Source organism: Channa argus, chromosome 1 (assembly GCF_033026475.1).
Source record: "Channa argus isolate prfri chromosome 1, Channa argus male v1.0, whole genome shotgun sequence".
Taxonomy (NCBI): Eukaryota; Metazoa; Chordata; class Actinopteri; order Anabantiformes; family Channidae; genus Channa; species Channa argus.
The window spans coordinates 47,509,145-47,534,771 of NC_090197.1; the positions used below are offsets into that span (position 1 = coordinate 47,509,145).

General features: G+C 39.4%; 1 protein-coding gene across 2 annotated transcripts in view; it reads left to right on the forward strand.

Moving 5' to 3' along the window:
• The window catches only part of LOC137140002 (heterogeneous nuclear ribonucleoprotein L-like), a 53,405-nt gene extending 28,372 nt beyond the window's left edge, over positions 1-25,033 (forward strand). The window contains exons 3-14 of one of the 2 annotated variants that reach the window (XM_067528007.1): positions 1,034-1,143; positions 1,232-1,359; positions 1,910-1,995; positions 2,093-2,189; positions 8,905-8,977; positions 16,036-16,107; positions 16,600-16,817; positions 17,576-17,697; positions 17,990-18,191; positions 19,439-19,496; positions 19,733-19,831; positions 22,117-25,033. In XM_067528007.1, the coding sequence (XP_067384108.1) occupies positions 1,034-1,143; positions 1,232-1,359; positions 1,910-1,995; positions 2,093-2,189; positions 8,905-8,977; positions 16,036-16,107; positions 16,600-16,817; positions 17,576-17,697; positions 17,990-18,191; positions 19,439-19,496; positions 19,733-19,831; positions 22,117-22,172 (1,321 nt within the window). In that variant the 3' untranslated portion in view covers positions 22,173-25,033. The remainder of the gene's footprint in view (positions 1-1,033; positions 1,144-1,231; positions 1,360-1,909; positions 1,996-2,092; positions 2,190-8,904; positions 8,978-16,035; positions 16,108-16,599; positions 16,818-17,575; positions 17,698-17,989; positions 18,192-19,438; positions 19,497-19,732; positions 19,832-22,116) is intronic. The other variant, XM_067528014.1, reaches the window with a different exon arrangement.
• The last annotated feature ends 594 nt before the right edge of the window (positions 25,034-25,627 follow it).

Consider the following 25,627-nt stretch of genomic DNA (forward strand, 5'->3'; position numbering starts at 1 on the left):
AGTTTGCCTCTAATATGATAACTTAACTACAGTCATCTGTCTTTAATGGCAAATACATGTGAGTATAATTGTCATTACAAAGAAAATGAGTTATATGACACTGAAATTTGACTGAGAGGTGAGAGATACGGAGAGAAAGGTTAGAAGGCCAAGAGTGGTGCCCTAAGGTGGTCCTTAGTTTACGTCACAGAATAATATATTATATTATAAAACACACTGTACTCTTTCGAACACAGTATATACAGTGAAAGATTTTCCAGGTAATTGCGGAGTGCAGTTAGTATATGTTGAGCGTTGCGCGTTGGGCTGAGATAAAAGAGAGTAAAACAAGCACATGGTGGAATCTGTGTTTCTTTTGCTATATTAAATAGAAGACAAATTAGAATGACCTGAAGGCAGAATAAGTTTTAAAAATACTACTGTTGCAATGAAAACTTACTGTATATACTGTATTCAGCAAGAAAAATCACAAAAACTAAATAAAAAAAATCTCTTTTCAATATTTAAATTAGAGGACATATTTATGGGGGGATGCATGATGTAAAAATGAAAGCATGAAGTCACAAAGGCCAAGTGATCTAGTGAAATAAACTCCAGTGAGCTTCAGTGTAAAGATAGTTACATATACTAAATATTTAAAAGAAACATTTGTGATACTGCAGTTTCCACTCTAAATGACTCCTTCTCCATTATTTACACTCTCTGCATGATGCAATATTTATTAACCTCCCATCCACCTGAATGAAGTTGCATGGAAAAGCGTACTCGTAACGACACAAATGCTTTTTTTCCCTTTTGCAATAATTTGACAGTTTTTTAAGAAATTTACACTAACATTGTTTCATTCCATTTGAAATCATTATTTTCTTTATGTTGTTATTGGCTTCTAAGTAGATTGCAACACAAAAACAACCGGCATGTATGCAGATCTGTTGAGAATTAACTATTGAACGTCCATCAGCTGTTCTAAGATATTGCCGAATTGTTCAGGAGCTGCAGTAAGCTATCTGTGTGTGTATATTTCCCACCTCAGTTATGTGATGATGATGCCATTCAAGCGTCAGGCCCTGGTGGAGTTCTCTGCAGTGGAGAGTGCTGACCGCTGTGTTTCCTCTGGAGCCAAGGAACCTGTGTACATTGCAGGTTTGATTCCCATGCCCTATTGTTAAGACTTCTGTTGACATTAATTAGTTACACATCCTCATATGTGTTTCATCCGTGTCTCCATTAGGCCAACAGGCGTACTTTAATTATTCTACATCCAAGAGAATCACTCGGCCGACTAATGCTGACAATCCTAACAGTGGCAATAAAGTTCTCCTGCTGTCCATTCAGAACCCCCTCTACCCTATAACCACGGTAAACTCACTCTCACACACACACACACACACACACACACACACACACACACACACACACACATTTGTCTTTCCATAGTTGGGATGTTATTTACTGACATAATGTTTTACAGCCATCTACTCTATCCGTTCGCATATATGCCACCATATATATGGTGGCATATAACACTATATACTATCTTTCCATCTGCCGGCCACTCCATTTCAAACAAACTACTGTGTTTTTTAGAGATGTTTTTTATATCTCATTCTACCATCCACCACTAGATCTCTGTCTGTTTCTATACTAGTTTTCTTATGTAATTTTGTATCCAAATGACTATCAAGGAACTTGTCTGTCTAAATGTTTTGCTGTTTAACCACTACAAAGTAGAAAAGTGGTTTAGGACGCCTGTTATAAAAGTTTTTTTTGGTTTATATGATAAATTATATTTGAAAAATGCGCAGTAGCCTAAGGTCTGTGTTGCACATATGTTAGGACACACTGCATCATTAGACATGTTTAGATTGATGAATGCTGAATTTCTTTCTTGTTTTCCATTTTGGTCCAGGATGTTCTGTACACAGTGTGCAACCCCATTGGCAGTGTTCTAAGGATCGTTATCTTTAAACGAAATGGAATCCAGGCCATGGTTGAGTATCCTTACTGAATGCAGGAATGTGTGTGTCTTCACGTGCTTTTTGTATCTGTATGTGGGAATATGCAGTGTTTCTCCTTAACACTGCTCTTTCAGATTTGAGTCAGTTCAGTGTGCTCAGAAGGCAAAAGCAGCACTGAATGGAGCCGACATCTATGCAGGCTGCTGTACACTCAAGATTGAATATGCAAGGGTAAGGGACACAAAATACATCAGCAGCTACGAGCCGAGTTTCCTTCAGGAAATCACGTAATTAAATTAAACTATAGATTCTGTAATACCTGTGAACACTGCATTAACCCCCTGGAGTCTAGGGTATATCTGGTCATTTTTTAATTTACCTTTACATTTCACCATACCAGTAGTAGGTGTACTTTTTTCAGCACAACCTCACCTGTGTGACAGTTATTATTTCATTTTGAAATACTGTTATAACACATAGGAAGTATTTTTGCTGAGTTTGACATCAGCAGATTTGCCACGGGGGAGTTTGGGTTCGAGAAATACAAAAAACTTGGCCTATCAACACCATTCATAAGAGCTTTGTCTTTCTGCTACATCATCTGCAATTTTTAAAATCAAACATTATGGACATGTTTCAAATGATCAGGTAAAACTGACACACCTATCAGCCACATTACCACCTGTGGTCTTAAGAATGTTGTGGATGGCATGGGTCAGCATGACCACTCAGAGCAGTCTGCAGCTACATAGCCCTATGCACAGCAAAATGTGATACAGTGTGCAGAGGTGGTAGAAGTACGCTAACTCAGTACTCAGTACACAAGTAAAAATATTAACCTAAAAAAATTCTACTCAAGTACTACTTCACGTCTTTTACTCAAGGAAAAGACGTGAACATTTTACTTTAACTACAAAAATAAGTACTCCACTGAGAAAATGCATTTTAAACATTACATATTGTGGTAAATATGGCAAAACATGTACTGTAACTATCACTGTTGGTTAAGGTGGAGCTAGTTTCAGATGATACATCAGCGTTTATTAGTTCATAATATTTACAGTGCATCCAGAAAGTAGAGTAGCAGCCCTTGTATAGAGCAGCTAACTGTTGGAGGCAGCAAAGTTAAGGCTAAGCTAAGGCTAGGCTAGCTTGACTAAGCTTGGCTAAATGGCCATTTTGGTTGCTAGCAGGCTACAATGGAGGTGAACTTCCAAAATGGAAGGCGGAAGAAAGAACAATCGTGCCCCATACACCGCACAAAAAAACTAACTGGAGCATATAAAAACATCTAGAATCATTCTAACGCAATTACACACATTCAATACTTTAAACACAAAAAACTATTTGCATATCTCTACCCATAATGGCTCGCTATGATAGTCCACTAGCTAGTTGGCTAGCCGGGACATTACAGTATTTACAGGGCTTAACTTATCTGAGCGATCGAGAGAGAAGGGCCTTAGTCAGGCAGGTCGCCAAGAACCCGATGGTCACTCTGAAAGAGTGGAGAGGGGAGAACCTTCCAGAAGAACAAACATTTCTGCAGCACTCCACCAATCAGGGCTGTATGGTAGCCAGACGGAAACCACTCCTAAGTAAACAGCCTACCTGAAGGACTCTAAGAGCATGAGAAACAAAATCCTATGGTCTGATGAAACAAAGATTGAGCTCTTTGGCCTGAATGCAAGGTGTCATGTCTGGAGCAAACCAGGTACCGCCGCAGTAACTGGGTTAGCATGGGTACCACTGGGTACATGGACTACCACGTACCAGGTACCCACGACCCTGGGCACACAGCCAAGATAATAAAGGAATGTCTATGGGACAACTTTGTGAATGTCTTTGAGTGGCACTGCCAGGGCCCAGTCTTGACCCTGATTGAACATCTCTGTAGAGATCTGAAAATGGCTGTGCACCAAGGCTCCCCATTTAACCTGATGGAGCTTGAGAGGTACTGCAAAGAAGAATGAGAAAAAACGCCCCAAAATAGCTGTGGCATCCTGTAGCATCATACTCAAAAAGACTTGAGGCTGTAATTGGTGCTAAAGGTGGTTCAACAAAGTATTAAGTATGTGTTTTGTTCGCTTTTTGGGGGAAAAAATAATGAATTTCATCCACTGTAGAATAAGGCTGTAACAACAAAATGTGGAAAAAATTAAGTGCTGTGAATACTTTCCGGATGCCTCACAGCCATTCTGTTTGTAATTTGCATGTTTTTCCCTGTTACTCCAGTTTCGTCCCACAGTCCAAAAACATGCTTGTTACTTTAATTGAGGACTCTAAATTGCCCTTAGGTGTGAATGGTGGTCTGTCTGTGTACCCTGGATGTACCCTGCCTTTTGCCCCATGACAGCTGGGGTTCGGCACCCCGCGACCCTAAACAAGTTTAGCGGTTACAGATAATAGATGAATGGATGGTTCATAAGGGGGCAGTATAGCCACATTATTCAGTTTTTTCTATGAAAGAGATTCAGTTTAGCCAAGGTCCTTGTTCTTTAGCTGGAAAAAGACCAATATGGTGTACAACATCCTGCTCTGAATGTGGAAGAGCGCTCACTATTATCGGTGTTTAGTGTGGAGTTTAGTAAGATGCTCATTTTCAAACCGATATTTTCAGGAACTAATCAAATGAGCCACAATGGTGTAATATGAACGTTGGGTTACTTGACATAATCCTTGGTTCTTTGATAACAGAGTGAGGTGTTTCGCTATGGGATTCACCTTGGCGTGACCAACTACGGAAGCTCCAATGACACCATATCTGTCAGTGACATACAGGTCAAGCCATGCTCCGGGCTCCACCCTCCTTTTATTATCACTGTCGACCGTCCCTCATAACTCATCCTAGCCAGATTTCTTTCTATGCCATGCAAGGAGGGACAAATGGTGAAACTCTTCACTCTGTTATCAAAGAACCAGGGATTATATCAAGTAACCCAATGTTCTTTTTATGACATTCGGTCTGTGTTTCACTATTGGAGATATAGCCCACTCTCATATTGCATAAGATCTCCCAAACCATACATACATACATACAGCCATGGTCTGGAGACAAACTTTACACTGGACCCTGTGCTTCCAGGACTGTGTTAGGCATAGATGGTCCATGTGGGGAGTAGCACAACATGCTGATGCACAGATGACCTGAACCAAGACGCACTTAAATAGGGCCCGAGAAGTGGCCGTGGTCCTGGTGGAATGAGCCCTCGGCCCCATTGGAGGTTCAACTCCCCTGCACCTGTATGCCATAGATGTGGCCTCCACAATCCAATGAGACAGTCCCTGTTGAGAAACTGGCTTGGCCCTGGAGTGGTCCATGAGACAAACAGCTGGTCTGTTTTCCTAAAGCCTGCTGTCCTACCCACATAAACATCCAAGGAGTGCACAGGGCATAAAGTGTTAAGTTTTTGTGCCTCCTCTGATGGGGGAGCCAACAGCTCCACAGTGGGACACCGGTATGACGGAATTACTTCTTTAGGCACAAAGACTAGATTGGGCCGCAGACACACTTAGCCTGTCCTGGGGCCCATTCTAGATATGAAGGGCAGATGGACAGAGCTCGCAAATCAATCACCTGCTTAGTGGTGGTCAATGCTAATGTCAGCGCAGTTTTAATAGAAAGAAATTTCAAACCCACACTGTCAAAGGGCTCAAAACTGTGGTGAGAGAGGGCATCCAAAATCACTGTTAGGTCCCACAGTGGGACAAGCGGCCTAGAAAATGGAAGCTTGCGATGAGCACCTCGATGAGCACCTCCCTAAAATAACAACCCAGGGAATGCTGCCCCGCTGGTTTGTCACCAAAACCCACATGACAAGCAGAGATGGTTGCCAAATAGACATTAATTGTGGAGAAAGCCTTCCCCTTCTCCAACAAATCCTGAAGGAAGCACAGCACATCCACCACTGAACCCTCAAAAGAAATGGTGTTCCTGGCATCGCACCACTCTTCAAAATCCCACAATTTACCACTCTGAAGGGACCGGGTTCAGGCGGCTCTAGCATGTTGAATGGTGTCAATGACCTCGGGAAACAGGCCCACTGCATTCACTGACACTGATTCCCCCTTGCATGTGCCAGGCACAGAGAGGCACCTGGTCTAGGTGAGGATGATAGATTTCCCCCCAAGCGTGGAACAGGAGGTCCCTTCTTACCGGAAGGGGCTAAGGTTCGTCTGCTAACAGCAGAATTATTTCTAAAATCCAGTGCTTGAATGGCCAATGGGGAGCTATTAAAAGTATTGACAGGCCCTGTTCCATCACATTGGCTAGTGTCGGGAGAATCAAACTGAGAGGTGGGAAAGCATACAGTAGGATGTTTGGCCATGGGAATACGAGAGCATCCATCCCCAGTGGGGCGTTCATGTCTGATAGGACAGTGGACATTGAGTGTTTTCTAGTGAGGCAAAGAGATCTACGGACGCCTGTCCGAATCTCTGCCAAATCTGGTCAACCACCTGTGGGTGAAGCCTTAATTCCCCACATAAGTCATTCCTTCTGGACAACAAGTGGACCATACGCCATTCACTGCTCTGCCCGTCAGAGTCGCACCCCACCCTGTCCACGATGCATCCCTTGAAAGAGTAATCCTGGTTAGCACCCCCCCAAGTGCACCCTTGACGGCGGGACAGTAGGGTCTTTCCGTGGGCAGATTATCTGTGTGTGGGATAAATGGCAATGTGAAAATATGTGTCAGAGAAATCGACTGTTGTCGAGGCAAGGCTAGGTTGCCCATTTCTGCTTTCCGTCCCTCTGGTGGCATGGACTGTTTCTAGCTGCTACTGAAGCAAATGAGTGTTGCCCCACAGTCTCTGGTTAGGCTGCTGACCAGCTGCATGCCTTTGTGCCCTAACAACACTTGGTCTATCTCTGGCTGCAGCAGCCGCAGCAGCAGAACGAGCCCTGGGCATCTGTGCGGGGGCAATGTGTGGGTTTCCATGGTAAGCAAAGATCAAAAGCTTTACCCTCTTATTTCCTGAGGGTGCTGGTTTCCGGCATCTTTTCCAAAGCTGGACCAAAAAGGTCCTTTTGTGGGATCATAATAGGCATCCATAATGTCTGCCTTCTGGACATAACTTAAACCTGAAAGGTTTCGCTAGAGAGCTCTCTCACCTGAGACCGCCAGCCCCATCACTCGACCAGAGCCCTGGACAGCCCCCCTGGAGTAGCGTGATACCAGGTCATTTATGATGCAGATCACATTCCAAAGAGCAGGGTTAGGAGACCCTGAGTCCAGTTGGTGACCCATACCAGGACCCAAATCCTGGGTCCTCCAGGATTTCTGCCTGGTATGCCGACAGCAGTGTAACTGCATTAAAAGAGCACATGGACTGGGCTGCACATTTGTAGATTCTCTGGAAAATGGAAGCAGTAACACGATCCATTATGCTAGGCAGAGAAATGTCATCATATCTGCCCAGCTTGTCTTAGCTCGTGGATGATGGGTGTCTGTCGTGACCGTAGAGGTGGCTGATGACAGGCATGGGTCCTGGCTCTTAGCCACTGCTACCCTCAGCCTCCATTCTAAAATATTTTCTGGCATCACAACACAGTGTGGGCACACCTTCAGGTCCGCCTGCGAGGCCTGGGTGTTTTTAGCGCCCATGCATACTATGCACAAGAGGTGAGGTTCCTTACCTGAAATAAAAGAGCTGCATGATGCGGATCACGGGTAGGATGCTGCCTCTTTAGCCTTGGGCTCTAACCCTTTGGATGGGGTTGTTACCGTAGATCGAACCAAATTCACAGAGGATGAGTGACTGTGTGAGAACACATTAACTTTAGGCTCATCACAACACGTTAGCCTCTGAAGCAATGGCACCGGAGTTTATTGCGAGCCTACCGCAGTCGTTAGTGTTAGCTCGCCATAACATGGCGATGGAGATTAAGCTAACATGCTATTGCTAGCAAGAGTTGTTAGCTCGTGGTCACATGTTAGCCTGAGTTACACTGGTACACAGGAACGGATCGGCCTGATGCGACAAAAGTGTAACACTAAGTTCTTCTTGCAAAGGACTTACACAGCGTATTCCAGGTTGAAGCTGAAAACAACTTCATTCAACTCGACCTGTCTGTCACAGACAGAAGTGGTGTCATTGGAGATTCCGTAGCTGGTCATGCCAAGGCAAATCCCATAGTGAAACACCAAGCGAATGTTAACCATAATTTTTACAAGAAGATACAAGAACACAGCTAATTATGTTGTGTCACTGAATATATTAAAGGATAAATTAATTAATTAATATTTTTCTACAATCAACCTACAAACACCAACAATATATTGGCTCTACTCATGTTTTGTGTTGTGAGTCTGTAATCTTATTCATCTGTGATTTAGATCTCCATGTTTGGTTGAAAACATTTTTAACAATTTCTCCACCATGTATGTTGGAATGAATCTTTGTTGATATTAAATTTGCAAATCAGGTGTTCGACATAGATCTGTTATCTAAACAGCTACATTTTTATTTATAGTATTAATCCATTTACACCCAAGAACCCTGAAGGGTGTGGATGTGGGCAAATGTCGTGTCTGTGTTTTTGAAAATGGAGTAGACTTCTTTTCCAACATGTAAAACAGGCTTTCATTATATGAGATCAAAAACAGACCTTAGGTTTACATTGGCCAAATTTAGATCATCCCTGCAGTGTAACAAATCTCCATAATAGCACTTACAGTAAAATGGTATGTGGCTGAATATATAGCGCTTTTATCCAAAGCGCTTTACAATGTTGCTTCTTATTCACACAAACGGTTGTGGCTGCCATGCAAGGACAGGAGGAACTGGGAATTGAACCACTGACCCGGTGGTCAGTGGACGGCTTCCTTAACATCAGAGCTAAAGCCGCCCTAAAATGACAATATAACGCAGTATAATGCATAAAGTGAATTTTTTTTTCTATTTTGTGGGTAATAAATGTTATCTTTTATCTCTGTGTCAACAGCCAACGCGTTTGAACGTGATTAAAAATGACAACGAGAGCTGGGACTACACTAAACCATACCTGGTCAGACGAGGTAAGACACACACTATCTGTCTCTGTCTCTTTGCTTCTATTGGTTCTGTACTAACACAAGTTAAAGACTACTGGACTGTTTTACAGTACAGGAGGTCCTATAACATTGAAGGTAGGACTCTGGTTTCACTGAGAATTTTCTGTAGTGTAAATTTCCCTCCACTGCAGTCTACCTTGATTCATGTTACACCACTAGATAAAAATGGTTTTTGAGTCCACATCTTCAGTCTTTATGGGTCAGTTTCCAGCTGTGGATTACGATGTAGTCATAAAGCGTTTGGATCATAGACCTCCATCACACCAAGACTCCTCTGCCTCCTGTTGCTCCATCTCCAATCTAAACACTCTCACACCAGCTAATCACCGGCCTCTCACAAGCCTGCACCTCCGCTTACCACGGGGAGAGAGAAACATTAAGGGAGAGAGAACAGAGAAAGAGGGATGGACGTCAGGCTGACCATGCACAGCAGCTTTCTTCCATCTTCACCTTCTTCAACCCAGCAAAAAGAGAGAGGGAGAAAAAGAGATGGATCTTACTCCTGCTGACCACCATGCAGCTGCTGCTTCAACATGCCCAGGATGCCTCAACCCCACCTCTGTCAGCAGGACACCAATAGCACTTCCTTCTTTATGTTTTCTCCACCATGTGTTTTTAATTTCCTCCTCTGTCTAAAGCAGTAGTAACGCATGGGCTTATGTCTGGTCCACACAGTGCTTTTATTTCCCCAATAGATGAAAATTCCCTGTAGGTCCTATACTGGGCTTTTGTTCAGATTTCACTGCAAATTATGATTAAAAGTTCTTTCAAGTTAACAAAAACTGTATAGACCAGACATAATGTTTATAATTAGTGGTGCAACTATTTGAGTCACAGTATAAAAATCTGACTCAATCTCTGTCACTTTGTCACTTCACTCAGAATAAGGCTGTCACAATATCCGTTTTTCTATAGAACATAATGCAGAAGGATTGCTATGTAAAGATACAGAAGATAAAATAGATGGTTCATAAAATCCGGTTCAAATGTCTTCAAGATGGGTTGAATTTAGGTTGGGGTTAGGGCAAGGGACTCGAAAATGTGTTATGTTAAGAAGGACATATCTCAGACATAAAACATATTAATTCCCAGTAAGTAATAGAATCTGTAAAACCAACATTCCAAGTTGTATCTTTGTTGTTTCTAACTTTGATCTTTTTACTAGGTAGATGAAGGAAGGCTAGTTGTCCATTCATGCTGTGGATTATTGCCATGACTTTACATTTACTTTGATTCACAGTTTAGTTCTCATGACGAGTAGAGACACTGAAAATACAAGCTCACTTTGTTGTCTTTATTAAAGTATTCAAACTAGTTCTACAGAATAAATAAAGGGCACGTTTTAAAGCCAGTATATCGTGACACCCCTAATCTGAATCCCCTGATTGCAGTAGCTGTACATTCAGGCATGTGCATAGATGATGCTTTCACATACTTTTTTTTGGTGTATCAGGAGTGTATCAGTACTTTGTTAAAAACAAGACCACCAGTTCTTCTGTGACCAGTGACAATTTATGTTATCTATGCACAGTCCAAAGTACAGTAAACTACTATAATACTACATTCTTTATACTGTATGTAATTGTTTTCAGTAATGAGAATAATGTTGGAGTCAGTTCATTGTTAATGTAACTTCCTGAATTGATTGAATTAACAATTTTAATATAATTCATCTTTGGTATCAAAGTATCTTTGACACCTACAGCTCAATTTTTTTAAGAAATCTGGTGTTTAGCAGCTAAAGCCCTGTTTCTAGCGCTGAGTCCAAAGACAGGGATAATGCTCAGTCTGGGTTTCTAACCAGCACAAATCCAAAGCAGGATGCATAACAACTACTTCTGGTATAACAATGTAATTTATTCTGTAATTCTTACACTCTTCCTCCATGCAACTGCAAACACTGTATTTATTTAGCTTTTGAGAGAGCCCGCACGAGAGAGACAGAGAGGCCTTAGGCGGCTTTGAGTCTAAATGACTCATCAAATGATTGATACTATAGCTTTGTGAACTGGTTCCAACTCTGGTTAAGTTTCAAAAATAAATTCTGTTTTAAAATGTTAAATGCTTTCAATTGAGGCACATTGCAAAGACAATGACGGGGCCAAATTCTTAATTATTTCTTTTGAAATTTTTGTCAGACACATGGTATTTGGTATATCTTCTCCAAACCAGACAGTTTGGAGAATTTTATGTTTCATTCAAGTGGTTTAAAGGGAGTTTTACCATAGACATCTACAGTTTGATTTAGCCTTAAAGAGAAGAAACTACCTATTTTTACCATAGCATTTTTATCCTGGTGTTGTGGAGAACTACTATATGTAACTATATAAAAAGATAGTAGACAACCTTTAGTGTCCAGAAGTGTTTTAAAAATGATTTAATCTATTAAGTGAGTGTTCATTCTCAGCTGCAGTAATTTGCTCTGGTTTGTTTCGGTGCTTGCTCTGGTTTGTTTTGGGAGTTCACAGTCCTAAACAGGGATGTTGTAATCTAAGTTATCTAGCTTGTTTTAGTGAGTGAACTATGAGTATTTAGGAACTGGCGTGAGACACCAGTGGTGTTCAGGCCTAAATAGTGTCCATAGCTCATACTGAAAACACCAGCTATATTTTCTAGCTAGATTATCTGCCATGAGAAATTTTGAATTATTAAAGAGCAAATTACCAGTGTTAATCAGAAAAGGTCAGCTACAATTAGATCGTAGCCATCTTAGATGATTTTACTAATTTGTCAAGCTATCCCTGCTGTGTTAGCTGTGTGTAAATTTCAGCAGTCCAGATGCAACAAAAATTTAGACAGTTTAGACAAGAGTCAGTCATTATTTAACCAGATAACTGGCTAAAAGGCAGTGAATGTTTGTGCTTAGAAATCAACATTAGATAATAATATGGTCTGAGTGTCTGCCTTTACCAACATACTAAGTAGGTAAGTAGAATATATAGCTGGTGTTTATCTCTTACTTTCTTACTATCGTTCTGTTGTTCCTCCTAATGTAGTATAATGTAGTGGTAAGCATTTGCCTTTGCTCTCCCACAAAGTTGCGGCTCTGCCAGCATGACAAATGCATTCACACAGTCCTTAAGTTATTTGTGTCAGACTGTATCTAATAGAAATTGTGAAGTCACTTGGAGTTGAAGATCTCCATATTCAGACAGGAAAAACATTTCATAGTATAAAGTTAAAAATCTAAAATCTTCTTTAGAACCTGCTTAGATATCCCACTCTGAACATACGGTTCTACTCTGAGTGTTGTTTCCCATGTTGAAAGCAATGCACTAAAAGATCAGCTGGAGTCTGCAGCGTTAGAATGGATCTAAATGTTGACCTGGTTTTACAAATTAAAAAAAAAAAAATTAATAAACCCATACTGTAGTTGACTAGAGTAGTTGCTATCCATTTACCCCAAACAGTGTGTTCTAGTAATCTGTGCCTAAATATGGCACGATGGAGAACTGAACTTCATATTATACCCTGCTGTTGTCAACCAAATGAAGCCTTTTGTCTATTTAATTGTCATCTCAGTGTAACTACATTGTGTAGCATTTAACAGCAGTTTTGTCTCATTTTGCCACTTCAATTTCATAGATGATGAAATAGTCACATTACATAAAGAAAGGGATCTGTGGTGTCAGTCCAGATGGCCATCCTTCTGCCTGGATTGTCTCTAGGACTTCTGACTTTTCCCTGTTGCTGTATCTCTTCTTTCAAATGGGTGTATGCATGCACTCTTGAGGTCTAGTAGTGATATGGGGGGTTAACTCAGTTGCTAATATAAAAGTTGGTGTCATTTCAGTGTGCCTCTAATATAGTGCATATCTTGTATGTTATACATATCCTTGAGTATGCTGTCCTTTCACTCTGTTTGGATGGCTCACTGGGCTGTATTTTCATGGCAGTGGAACAACAAGCACAGCCAGCACTCTAGCTGTAATTTCCTGTCCTTGAGAGAGCTGCATTGTGCATCTGTGTGGTATTTTGGTTTCCAGCAGAGAGTGCACTGTGAGGGTTTAATAAAGAAGGCAGCACAAAGCAAACTGTTGATATTTTGAAGAAACTTTGTTTCCAAACTCAGTTTTTTTTTTTTTTTTTTGGGAACAGTTATGCTTTATAGACAGTCTGCTGATTTTATCAACAAACATAATAAATGTGGAGTAATATTTCAAGCATAACTTCTTTATAAGAGCTGGTATGATGGAGACTCTGACATCACCCCAGGTGTACACAAGAATAAACCCTTTAAATAACCCACAATTGCACAGGGACTGACTGTGTCGCATATAGCTGTAATGGAGATGCTGGAGGTGAACGCTCCCACTCTTGGCAATGCTTGTGATATCAGTGGATTGGCTGTGGCACTTCTTAGAAGCCTCCAAGAAGTGTCTCTCTGCTCCGTTAAAAATATGTGGCCACACTTTTTATGAGAAGCCATTTCTAGAAAATTGAAAACTAAATAAGTTCAAACCAAAAATTAGGAGGTGGTTTCCTCCTTTCACCTCTTTCTGTAGCCTTTCAGGTAGAAGGGGAAGGATTTTCTTGTTGCTAATGGACACTATGCAAAATAATTCAGGATAAACATATAAAACAAATCAGATTTATTTTGTTAATAACTAAAACACATAATAAGATGTGAGGTGCAGAAGAATTAAAACAAATAGTGTTCTAGTATTGTTATTTATTTATTTATTTATTAAATTATTCAGTATTTATTAAACCCATACTCTCTGCCTTTGGCTGCAAATTCGTGGCCCCATGTGTTCAGATTGTGCTGCTCTGAACCATCCACCCAACAATATGATTCCTGGATAAGTGTCTTCATAAGATCTATAAAACAATTCTCATCATGATTAGGATCATCATTTGTTTCAGAGCAATGAGAGCAATGATCAACCTGGCTGGGAGTTTATTAATCATTTCAACCATTGATCTGAAGTCACCTGTTTACACATACCTGACCTAAACAACTAAACTGTGGGAGACACTCACAAAGTCCATGCTCTGAAGACCTTACTGCTCTGTGCTTGTCGTTGCGCTTGCACCATGAAAATATTGCCCAGCGTGTAATTGTGTTTGAAAGCCACAGTGATGATGGTGATGTTTTGTTATTATGATGGTAATGTAATGCAGGTTGATGTTCTTTCGTGCTGTGGGAGAAAAAAGAAAAGCTTGATGCCTCACAGGTACTGTCTCTTTAATACCTCTGTTTATATAAATTCCACTGTATCATTACACCTGCTCCTCTAAATAAAACCACTTTAAACTGCTTTTTTCTTATTCGGTCACTTGCAATGCAATGAAGTTTTATTGTTCTTTACATTCATTACTCATGATGTTTTGGAGAAATTAATGCATTTTGAGATTAAAATAGTTTTGGCATTTTAACCTCAGTAACTGATGTCAGAACTGAGGCAGAAATCTCTTTCATGATCTACCACGTACATTATGAGTTATTAAACAAGGCCAAGTCTGTCCGGTATAGAATTTTAGTTGTCGCCTTTATTATTTGTGTATTTTTGCATGTTGCAAAGGGACAAGGAGATCAACATCTGAACTGCTAAGGCCCCCTGTACCTTTGCTAGTGCACTTTTGACTGTGCACTCAAACCTCTGGCAAAGTCTACTCAATGTTTGAATTGTAGTTAAGATATTTACATGTGTTGTCTATAGAATTGGTTCATTTCCAAGTAATGGTGGACAGCTCTGTCATCATATTTTGCTAAAACATCAAAGTTTACCTTCTTATGTTATGATTCAACCTTTATCTGGATTTTGTGCGATTATACTATTATTTGTCTAGGTTTTTCTAGTTTTATGTATGTAACAAAAGAAACAAATGTATTTTTTGACACCTGGGAAAACATCCTGATCGTTAAAGATACTGTAGGTTCAATCTTCAAAAACAAGCAGTCATTCAGACTGTCAGTCAAGCTGTAAACAAACCCCCAGGTTACACACATTTATTAAAAAAAAACAAAAGTGAGTGGAAAGGGACTTGCAAACTGTGTTTTTATCATCTAACCCAAAATGTTTATTTTAGACTTGTCTGAGACTAACGACCATCTAACAGTCCCTCCAAGATTTCACTGATCTTTTGTGGATGGTTGTGGCCTAAAATGCCTGATTTCTCTAAACTTGCAATGCACGGTAGAGAATATCTCCAGAGAGAATAAACCTATCTGTTCTGAGTATTCTAAGTAAAACAAACACATCCATGCACGCACATATACACACACTGGCACACCACTATTACTCTAGTTAATACTCTAGTTACCCCTGACCATGCTTTTTTAAATCTAACTTGCTTTGATTGTTTTATCACCAAGGCTGGATGCAACAGCCTCTACCACAGTGATTTGTCTTGTCTGCATGTTTAAGCCATTTCCCAGTTGTGTTTTGTGGTAGAAATGTATCAGTCCATAAATTTTGTTTATGTTCCACAACAATGTAAACAGTGCAAAACAGTTTAAACCTGCTTGCAGAACATCAGGGAATTACCTTGTATAGTCTTTACCAGTAACTTTTGCAGTTATCCAAACTCTACTGTACGTTCTGTGAGTGTCCTGCATATCAATGCCTGCAAAATATATAAAGTAGCCCAGAAATCAGATTTTTCTTGTCTTCTTGTCCAAAGTAGAACTCCCATTTGTGTTTATGCACAGGCTTTACTTTAAGAAAGTAACACCACATAGCTTAACAAAATCTCAGCAGCATCTCTGATGTGCTGCATGAGAGGCATTCAGGGACAGTACAAAGTGTAGGTAAATTTGCTCAAAATTGCAGAGTTGTGCAGAATTCATGGGGATTAGTGGAATTAAATTAAATGAAGTGGAATGTTAAATGATACAGTTGCAATATATTGAATTCCTGGAAGGACCGATGTTGTAAAGAGACTGTTTCATACAGAATATTTTGTGCCCTTCTGGATTTAATCCATGTTTCTGTCTGCTGTGATGTTTTCTGAAGTATTGAAAATTTGTGGAAAGTCTACATACTTTGAAAACTGCAATGTAATGATGTGTTTTTCAGATCGTGGGAAGGGAAGACAGCGACAGGCCATTTTAGGAGAACACCCTTCATCCTACAGTGAGAATGGCTATGGTAAGACACACACAGACACACATTATTTCCAGAACTTCAAGAGATTGGAGGCTGACCCTAACTCTAACCTTATCCACTTTGTGCCAAACCCTCACACTAACATAATCGTAAACTTACCTTAGTCTTAAACCAAGTAATCACTGTAAAATTTTATGATCTAATGGTTAAAGATCAACTTGTCCATATGAAAAAAAGCCATGTCCCCACAAGTGTATTCAGATTTAAGCATAATGAGAGTAATATCTGCCACTCAGACAGACACACACACACACACACACACACACACACTTCTTCTTTTCCTTTCAGCTGTTCCCTTTCAGGCATCACCACACCGAATCATGAGCACACACACTCTGATAAATGACCTCAGAGGTGAAACTGTCCTACACACATTCACAGATATCCACACGGACATTCAGTCATGTGTAATGGTCAGTTAAAGTTTTCAAACTGAACTCATAATTTCCGCTCCTGCTGTCTCTGCCTCCTCAGGGCCACCTTGCCCCCTGCTGCCTCTGCCCGGCAACAGCAGGTACAAGCTCAGCTCAGTGGACACTCCAGACATGGTGTCCTACCCTCTGCCCCAGTCATCCTCCTCATACTCTGGCCACGCACCTAGCTCTGTCGCCATGGTGAGTGGCCTCCATCCATCCAAGATGAACTGCAACCGTATCTTCAATCTCTTCTGCCTCTATGGCAACATCGAGAAGGTAGGCATATTCTTTAAGTAGGCATTTGGAGGGTGTTGCTGTTTTTGTTTTGTACAAGGAAGTGAACAGCAGGAAATGGGCTTTCAATTTTTTTTTTCAAATTAAGATGTTCAGAGCTGGCTCCTCCAAGTGATGCAACAGTCCAAATGGGGTGGGGTCATCCTTAGTAGCACTCAGCATTATCACTTAGGTCATTATTACATCTTACCAAAAAATACGACAAATACTAGGTATAGGAGTGCTTAAATCTGGACTTCAAGTGCAGATTATCCCTGCTACATATGTTTCACTTCAGGTTACTATTTCAGTTAAGTTCCACTGCAGAGCAGCTGCTCTATACTCAGCTGCTTTATCACCTTACAGGAGTGTTATATTTACAAACCCAAGGTCCATGGGTTCAGATCAGAATTGATTCAGACCAGAACAAAGAGCTAGTTGTAAAAACCCCAATGCCTCTAATTCACCCATCTCTACTCCCAATAATGTTTTAAAGAATGATCATTTTAGAGACTCATTTTTTAAAGTATACAACCTTTTGCACCTTTCCACCCGCAATAATGTGGGTACTGCGAGGCAGCTAAAAAAAAGTGCAGGGGTTGAACTGAGAAAATTGTTACTATGGTGAACTGATTACAGAAGTAAAACCTGTTCCAATCTTCATGTGGGGATTTGAATATTGTTTTAAAGAATCATGAGCAATGAGTGTGTTACTGCTGTATGAGAAAAGGTCTATATTACATTTACATGTGTGGTTGTAGGTGAAGTTTATGAAGAGTGTCCCTGGTACAGCTTTGGTTGAGATGGGAGATGAGTATGCTGTGGACAGAGCGATAACACACCTCAACAGCATTAAAGTGTTTGGCAAGAGACTCAACGTCTGGTGAGAAGTAGACCAGCACAAATACACATCTTCATATTCAGTATCTTGTAATACTGTAATATTTTTGGAATTTCACACAGTTCACCAGGCTCTACATGTCATAAAGTCAAATATAACATCAGTAATAAATATCTCTAACTTATATGCGTCACAGTAATCTGACATGCAAGAGAAAAAATTAGTGTTAGTATCTGACAAACTAGACTGGGCATGCAAAGCAGAATTGACCTGAGTATAAATATACTGTATACGGTACATACAACAGACACCTGTGTTGTTGTGTTTTGTGCAGTGTTTCCAAGCAGCATGCAGTGATCCCCAGTCAGGTGTTTGAGTTAGAGGATGGTAGCAGCAGCTATAAGGACTTTGCTATGACCAGGAACAACCGCTTCAGCAGCGCTGGACAGGCCTCCAAAAACATAATCCAGCCTCCATCTGCAGTGTTACACTATTACAACGTTCCTCCATGTATATCCCAGGACCATTTACTAAGGGTATGGTGCTGATTTGCCAATCAATAGTTGGGTGCAGTATTTGTGTATGTTTTCTTAACTGCTTATTGATTGTGTTTACATGCGCTTAATTAACCAGGATATTCTGAGAAATCAGCTTTCTGCTTTTGTCCTAATTGGGGAACAGTGTTTACATGCATTGAAATTTCACTTTACTTTCAATGGCTCTAGTTTTGGGAGCACATGTCTTATGCTCCCTATATCAAAATATCTCTCTGCTTCTACCTGAAAACTCCTCCAGATTACATCATTGAGAGTGGTTTTACAATTTAGATACTGCTCACACTACAGAGGAACTAGTCTTTGGCTTCGTCCTCTTACAGGACACTAACAAGTGACATCATCTGAACACTTGATGAAACTCTAAATGATGTCATCTGGAGGTGTTTTGTTTTAGCTAAAAGTATAGAGATATTTTAATATAAGGACAACAGTGCATTTTAAAAGCATTAATCTACACGTACTCCCCAAACTACAACCATAGGAAGCAAGTTATAAATTGGTGAAGTTTGAATTTAAGAAATCTGGTTATTGGAAATTTGCTTGTACATGCAGCAGCACAGTAATTCTGTTCACAGTAGTTCTGACCTATTTTGAAAGCCTGACACACAGTAACTGTACAGTGACAGAAAAGGCTGCTTTCTGACTTTTTGTCTGTGTTGGTGTCGCAGCAGTGACATGGGCAGAGGAAAGAAACAAAAGGCGAGGCACACACAGCTGATCCACATTTCAGAAACTGTGTGGGGTAGAGTGATGGTATTTAGACTTCTATGATGTCTGAATTTAATTTTTTTTAGACTTCTACAAGGCAGTTTATGTAAATTGTTTTATTATTTATTACTTTAGATGGACCCAGTTAATGATCTTTTCTTTCATTCAGCATTTAGCTCAGCTGAGTGTTCCTGTCTGCACTCTTTTGTTATGCACATGTGCAATTGGAGAAAACTAATTAGAAACCTGGTTATGCGTATACATGGCAAACAAATCAGCGTTCTCGGACAGAAATCTACCTGGGGAAATATGAGTCCCTCATTCCTTACCCCATTTTATAAAACCAACATAAGAAATCTGCTTTCCAGAGAAAGCTGACTGTAACCTGGTTATTTAATTCCATGGAAACACACTAAATGAGGAGAGCTGGACACTAGTCTGTGTCCAGATCATATGATATGAGGACTTGGATTTTACCTAACGCAGCTTTACTCATACATTATCTGCTGGTTTGGCAGCTGTGTAAGGAGCATGATGTGCCTGGCTTTGTCAAATTCAAGATGTTTGATGCCAAACGTAAGTAAAACTCAAATATATTAGTCATAATTTCTTGTCCTCATTATTTTATAAATCAGCCAGGGAAACAATAGATTCTTTCACTACTTTGTGTAAACTGATTGATATAAAAGTGATTTAAGTTCATAAATTACATATTTTTCATTCTCTAAGTTTTCTTCCCTGTTTTGTGTTATGTTGTGACTGTTGTGTTATGTGTGACTGTTCTAATCTCACATTGTGTATCTTTCTTTCAGCCTCCTCAAAGACCATCTCTGGTCTGTTGGAGTTTGACAGCAAGACAGAAGCTGTGGAAGTTCTTACTGTTCTCAACCATTATCAGATCAGGATACCCAGTAAGTCTGTCTGAAAAACCCTCCTGTCCTGTAAACACTGTTACATGTTTGTTAAATGACTGTTTACATGAAATTAAGTAACTGGGGTACTCAGAGAAATCAGCTTTCGTGTGCAATGGGGGATAAATGTTTACATGCACTCAACAAAACTGGTTACTGGAAATCTGCAAATGGATGCAGTTGGACGTATGGAAGTATGGCAGTTTTTAACTGTATATTGATGGAAAATGCAAACGCTGCTTTCTGGCTTTTCTTTTCTGTGTGTGTGTGTGTGTGTGTTTGTGTGTGTGTGTATGCGTGTGTGTCGCAGCAGAGTGAAAAAGCAGGGGGGAGAAAGAGAGAAAAGAGAGGGGACACACAAAGCTGATCTATCCAACACAGAAATTGTCAGTATTTTAAAAATCTGAGGGGAAAGTGACTAATTAAACTTCTAGTGGCACTTTGTGTACATTTATGTAAAAATGAGGAGGTATTGCCCCATTAATGATCTCTCCTTTCATTCCTTCTTTCACTCAGCTGTGTGTTCCTATCTGCAGCCTTTTGTTAAGCACATGTGCAGTTAGACAAACCTGATTAGATAACTGGTTATGCATATACATGACAGAGAACTTGCCGTACTTTAACAGACCTGGGGAAGCCAGGTTTTCCTAATCCTTCACCTCAATTTCGGAAACCAGCTTTTCTGTTTACAAACACTTAAGAAATCAGCTTTCCTGGGAAAGTCGACTGTAACCTGGTTACTTAAGTCCATGTAAACGCAATTAATGTCTACTCTGTTAAGATATCATGCATAATACTGTATTTACACATGAAGTAAAAATGCATGTACATTATAACTAATATGCACTTTAAGCACTTATTTATCTCCTTTCCATAATGCTTGTTTCAGTAAATTTAAAATTGTTTTGCACTTTGCAAGTTCTCAACATTACAAGCAGTATATGTACAAAAGATAAATGCATGGATACAGTTATCTAAACAGATACTGGGTGACTAGCTTTATCTCTAGTAGTACTAATAGCTCAATATACTAAGTAGAGTGGTATTTATTCAAGAGCATTTGAAAAGAGTGTTTGAGTGTTTTATATTTGAGGCTGTAGAAAATCAGATAATTATATAACTATTAATATTTTACATAAATTTATGTATCAACAAATATGTTCATTGTAATTTAAAGGTCAATATTTAAAACATTGGCCTTCAAATTATTTCTTTAGTTTTTTCACAAGATCAAGTTGAGAGCAGACAGGAAGGGCGAGGGGATACCTCATGCTTAGCACACCTAACATTTGGTTAAATGTCCCTTTTACACTGCAGCAGACACTAGCATTCCATTTTGGTAGCCATCAGCTAGCTTTTGACAGAATTCTGTTTGGATCTTTACCAACCCTTCTTGGCAGAATTGGAAAAGTTCAAATAAATTTGTTGGTTTTATGGCATTGGTTATATGATTTTAAACATGGCCCACTTATTATGCATGGGACTGAGGTCAGGACTTTGACAATGTCATTCCAAAGGCTTGTTCTGTCAGTTCCACAACCAGCTTTTTCATTATCTATAAGATAAACTAAAACCTTTTAACATTTTGAGAAGGGGTTTCGAAAGTCAACACTCTCACGTTTCTTAGATGGCAGCAGTAACCAGTTCATGGTTACTGCTTGGTGTCATGGTGGTTCTTGGGATGTTCCTGACTATATGAACTAGTGCAGTTGTTTAGAAATGCCCTCTTCCTCAAAGCGGTTAGTGTTTGTCAATCCAATGATGTAATCAAACACACCCTGTTTATGTTGGCACAGGAAAGCCACGAGATGTAGTCAGTCTTGATCACATTGTACATCTTTGTTTTATGTCAGAAAACCCCAAATGATTTCATCCCTGTGTACTAACTTTTGGGTTTAAAGAAATAATTATAAGCCCAATTTTGCCATGCCAGTCATTTGCATGAGGAGAGTATGTAAACATTTGACTTGATCATAACATGTAATACTACAAACAGGATTACACTAACTACTGTAACTAATTGTAATAGTTAATCTTAAATGGATAAACATGATTTGAACAAATAGAAACGACGAAATATAATAGAGCCAATATATAAGTTATTATAAATTTAGAATAGAAAGGTTAGCACAAATGCAAAATAGTATACTATAAAGTTAGATTGCTTTCCTTATCATAAAATGGGGCAAGCATGTATGAGGAGGTAAAATGAATATCTCATCTAGGTGTTTATTCATACTTGTTCCAGCTGTACTTAGCTTCAGTGTGGCTCTGTGTGGTTTCAGATGGGTCCAACCCATACACCCTGAAGCTGTGTTTCTCCACCTCATCTCACCTATAAAGAGCTGCAGACCACAAGAAGAGCCTGCTGCTGAGCGAGATGACCTCTCTGACCCAAGAAGAGGACAGGGACCGTGACAGACATACAAGTGGAGGAGAGATAAACACAGAGGAAAGCGGAATGAGGCAGAAATATACCTTTAAAGGAGATACAGAAGATGGAAAGAAAAATTTAAGGGACAGTCAGTGTCTACCGACTGATCATCTAATAGAAATCCCATTATCCCAACATCCATTTGCAGCTCAACAAGCTGACAGACTAGACACTGAAAGATTCTAACAGCCAATTCACATAAGCCTTTCTACTGTAGGCGCATTGGTGATGTCCATCACTTACACTTCCATTATATAAAATTTGACTCTGTGACATGCATCACAGACATCCCAGCATTTTTTATTCCCATATCTCCAAACCCAGCTGTTTAAAATCACACAAATCTCCTGCTACTTACAGTGGTTGTTGCAAAATGTTCAAACATGGATCAAGTTCCTGGTGTCACCTTGAGATTGCTAGTATTACTGGGCCCCGCCATTTGTAGCGGTTAGGGTAAATACATAACAAATCCTTATAGAAAGACATTGCTGATTTCTTCCTGCTGAGCCCACAAACGCTACTTTGCATCATCAGTTTCTGCTGTGCATCTGGAGAAAACATTATGTCCTTAAAACTCTAACAGGAGCAGGAACTGCTAACAGACAGACAGAGCCACTGAGAGGAATTGGTGTGGATTTTATGGCATTAGCATTTCACCTCTTGCTTTCTATGTGGATTTCCACTAATGATGGGTTTTAATTGTCATGTAAACTGAAGGAGGGTATGATTTTAACACTTCATGAACAACAAGGCCTAAGGACAGAGGTGCCCCTCCACAGTTTGGTCAAACAGCAAGAAAGAGGGGAAGAGTCTCTCTGGCAGATTTTGGACATGGGACATTCCCCCATTTCCAGCATAATGCCTGAGTTTTCAGCCAGCACTTTTGTGTATGTCATAGTACCATGGTACATAAAGGCAATATTTCCATATACATTAATGTTTCCCAGAGGACTCCTGATGTTTGTGTTACTTCTCTTAGCCCCATTTTCAGCTTTGTCACCAAATCTATATATAAGAAGCGTCAAATTCTGATGCCATGAAAATGACACATGAACACATTCAATCTGCAAAGAGGTTAACACATGACAATCAGTCAAAGTCAAAAATTTGGAAAAAATGTATAAACTGACTGTGTCAGTTCACTTTAGTCAGACTAACATCCTGAGATTGGGGTGATTGAAGGTCAGCTGCAGTAAAATAATTTCTCCATAGTGATCTACATGTGTAAATGTTGGGTTTTCACAAGTATAATAAATAAATTATGGCTTCTCTTAATATATGTTAATATATGTTAATTATCAGTGTAAATCAGTAGGATATAAGAGTTATAAAGAGCAGAAAAGCATGGGTTGTGAAGACTTTATTGGCTGTACTGGACACACTCAAAGAAGACCCAATCTTCTACCAAGGTTTGAGCATCCATTGCAGTTGTATAATTTTTGTCCAAAACAGGAACCTTGCTGATGTTGCTTAAGGTCTGCTGTGCTCAATATTACAGTTGAGTCTGCATTTCAAACAAAAATTAAGGTTTGAAGCAGTCCTGTTTATCCTTTTCAAACTGAAAGTAAAATTAGACACATGCACTGCTGTTTACCCTGAAGACCAGTATGTCAAAGTAGAACCAGGGAAACTAGGCTCATGTTACCTCCAAATTCATTGTATGTATCAATTTCATTTTTGTCATACTTTTAATTCAGTGTCATGCCTGTTCATGTTCAACATTTTTATTATTGTTTAAATATATAAATATTAGTTTATGTTGGTTTAATTGTTTTATTATTTTCTTTTTGTAGTCTAGTGCTAATATTTAGTGTAGATATTTGCGTTGGATATGTGAATAAACATGCTTCCTGAAAACTGGAAGATGAAAAGCCTATGGCATGGATGGATTACTGAGTGAGCCTGAGGGGACCCCAAAGATCCAGAACCTCCTAGATGAAGAACTCTATATGACTTTACTGTTAATATTTCTAGTTTGAACATTACAGAGCTTAGATAAATACAAAATTAAAAAGACATGCATAACAACCACAAACTACCACAACTATATTTGATGCATCATTTTAGGGGACTTGTATGGGAGAGGTAAAGAAGAGTGAGTGCCCAGGGACCCGTTCCCTCATAATCCATCCATGTCCACACACAGAGTGGATGACTGCACATGCTGAGCTACTTTAGGGCCAATTGTTTAGTGAAGCACAGTAACAAAAATCATGTTTCTTTTCAACCCTGTATCCGAAATTGAACATGCAGAATTTTGCTGTACAGTATACCAGGATCCCTTAAACTTGTGAAAAAAGGCATGCTTTTTGTAAATATTATGTAAATAAGGCAAACTTGTGAACAACTTCAACAGATGAATCCCACTTAGTCTGCTGTTAACTTATTGCTGATTTAGACGTTGTGCAATAATTTTATTGAATGGGTACTGAGAGGTTTGTATGTCTCTTACAGAACTTGAATCTTACTGTAAGTCCAAGAAGGTTTTATTTATTCCTGAGTTTTCTAAGCCTCCAAACAGGTTTAATAAATGAGCGCTGTTGTTAATCACAGCACTAAGAGCATGAGACGGATCCACAGGTATTTTATAATTTCGAGGCTGTAAAGGTTCAGTGTTTATGATCTGTAGTCTGACAAAATACATAGGACTATATTGTTCCAATAATTTAAGATTTTCTGTGGTTGTAACTAATATGTAGGAACTTAGGTGTTCAGACTGAATAAAGTCAGGTTTGAGGCTGTTAGGTCAGCCGAACTCAGCTCAACTCTGCGGTCTCCCACTTGTTTTCATTTATTGCTTCGAAGCTGCTGGTTAGTTTACAAAAGTAAATACCTTTTTTCCCTACATTAGAGGTCACACTTACCAAAAACCTAAACAATGTGGAATTTTTACTTCTTAAAAATATTTTCACTTATCAGAAATGTCTTTGTGAATTCATTGCTGTATTTTATGGAGTCTGGAGTGTACCACTGTTACCAGAAGCACATTTACTCGAGTACTGCACTGAAGTATATATTTGAAATACTTGTAGTTTACTTTAGTTTTAGTTACTTTTACTTGTACACAATGTAGAAAAAAATGTGGTAATTTTTACCCCACTACTGAAATTTTAATTTTCCCATCATTAAACCAATAGTATTGTCAGCACATTGTTTTTTTAATAATTGATTTTTCAGTGTATAAAATGTCAGAAAATTTTAACGTCTTCAGCATTATTTTTAATTAACCAGTTGGTCACTTAAGATCTACCTGGGAGAATAATGAAACAAGATATAATAACAAGAATTCTTCCCAAAAATCCAGCAAAACTACCTGAAATGTTCTATTTCAATAGGACATGTTGTATTTAGCAGGGAGAAAC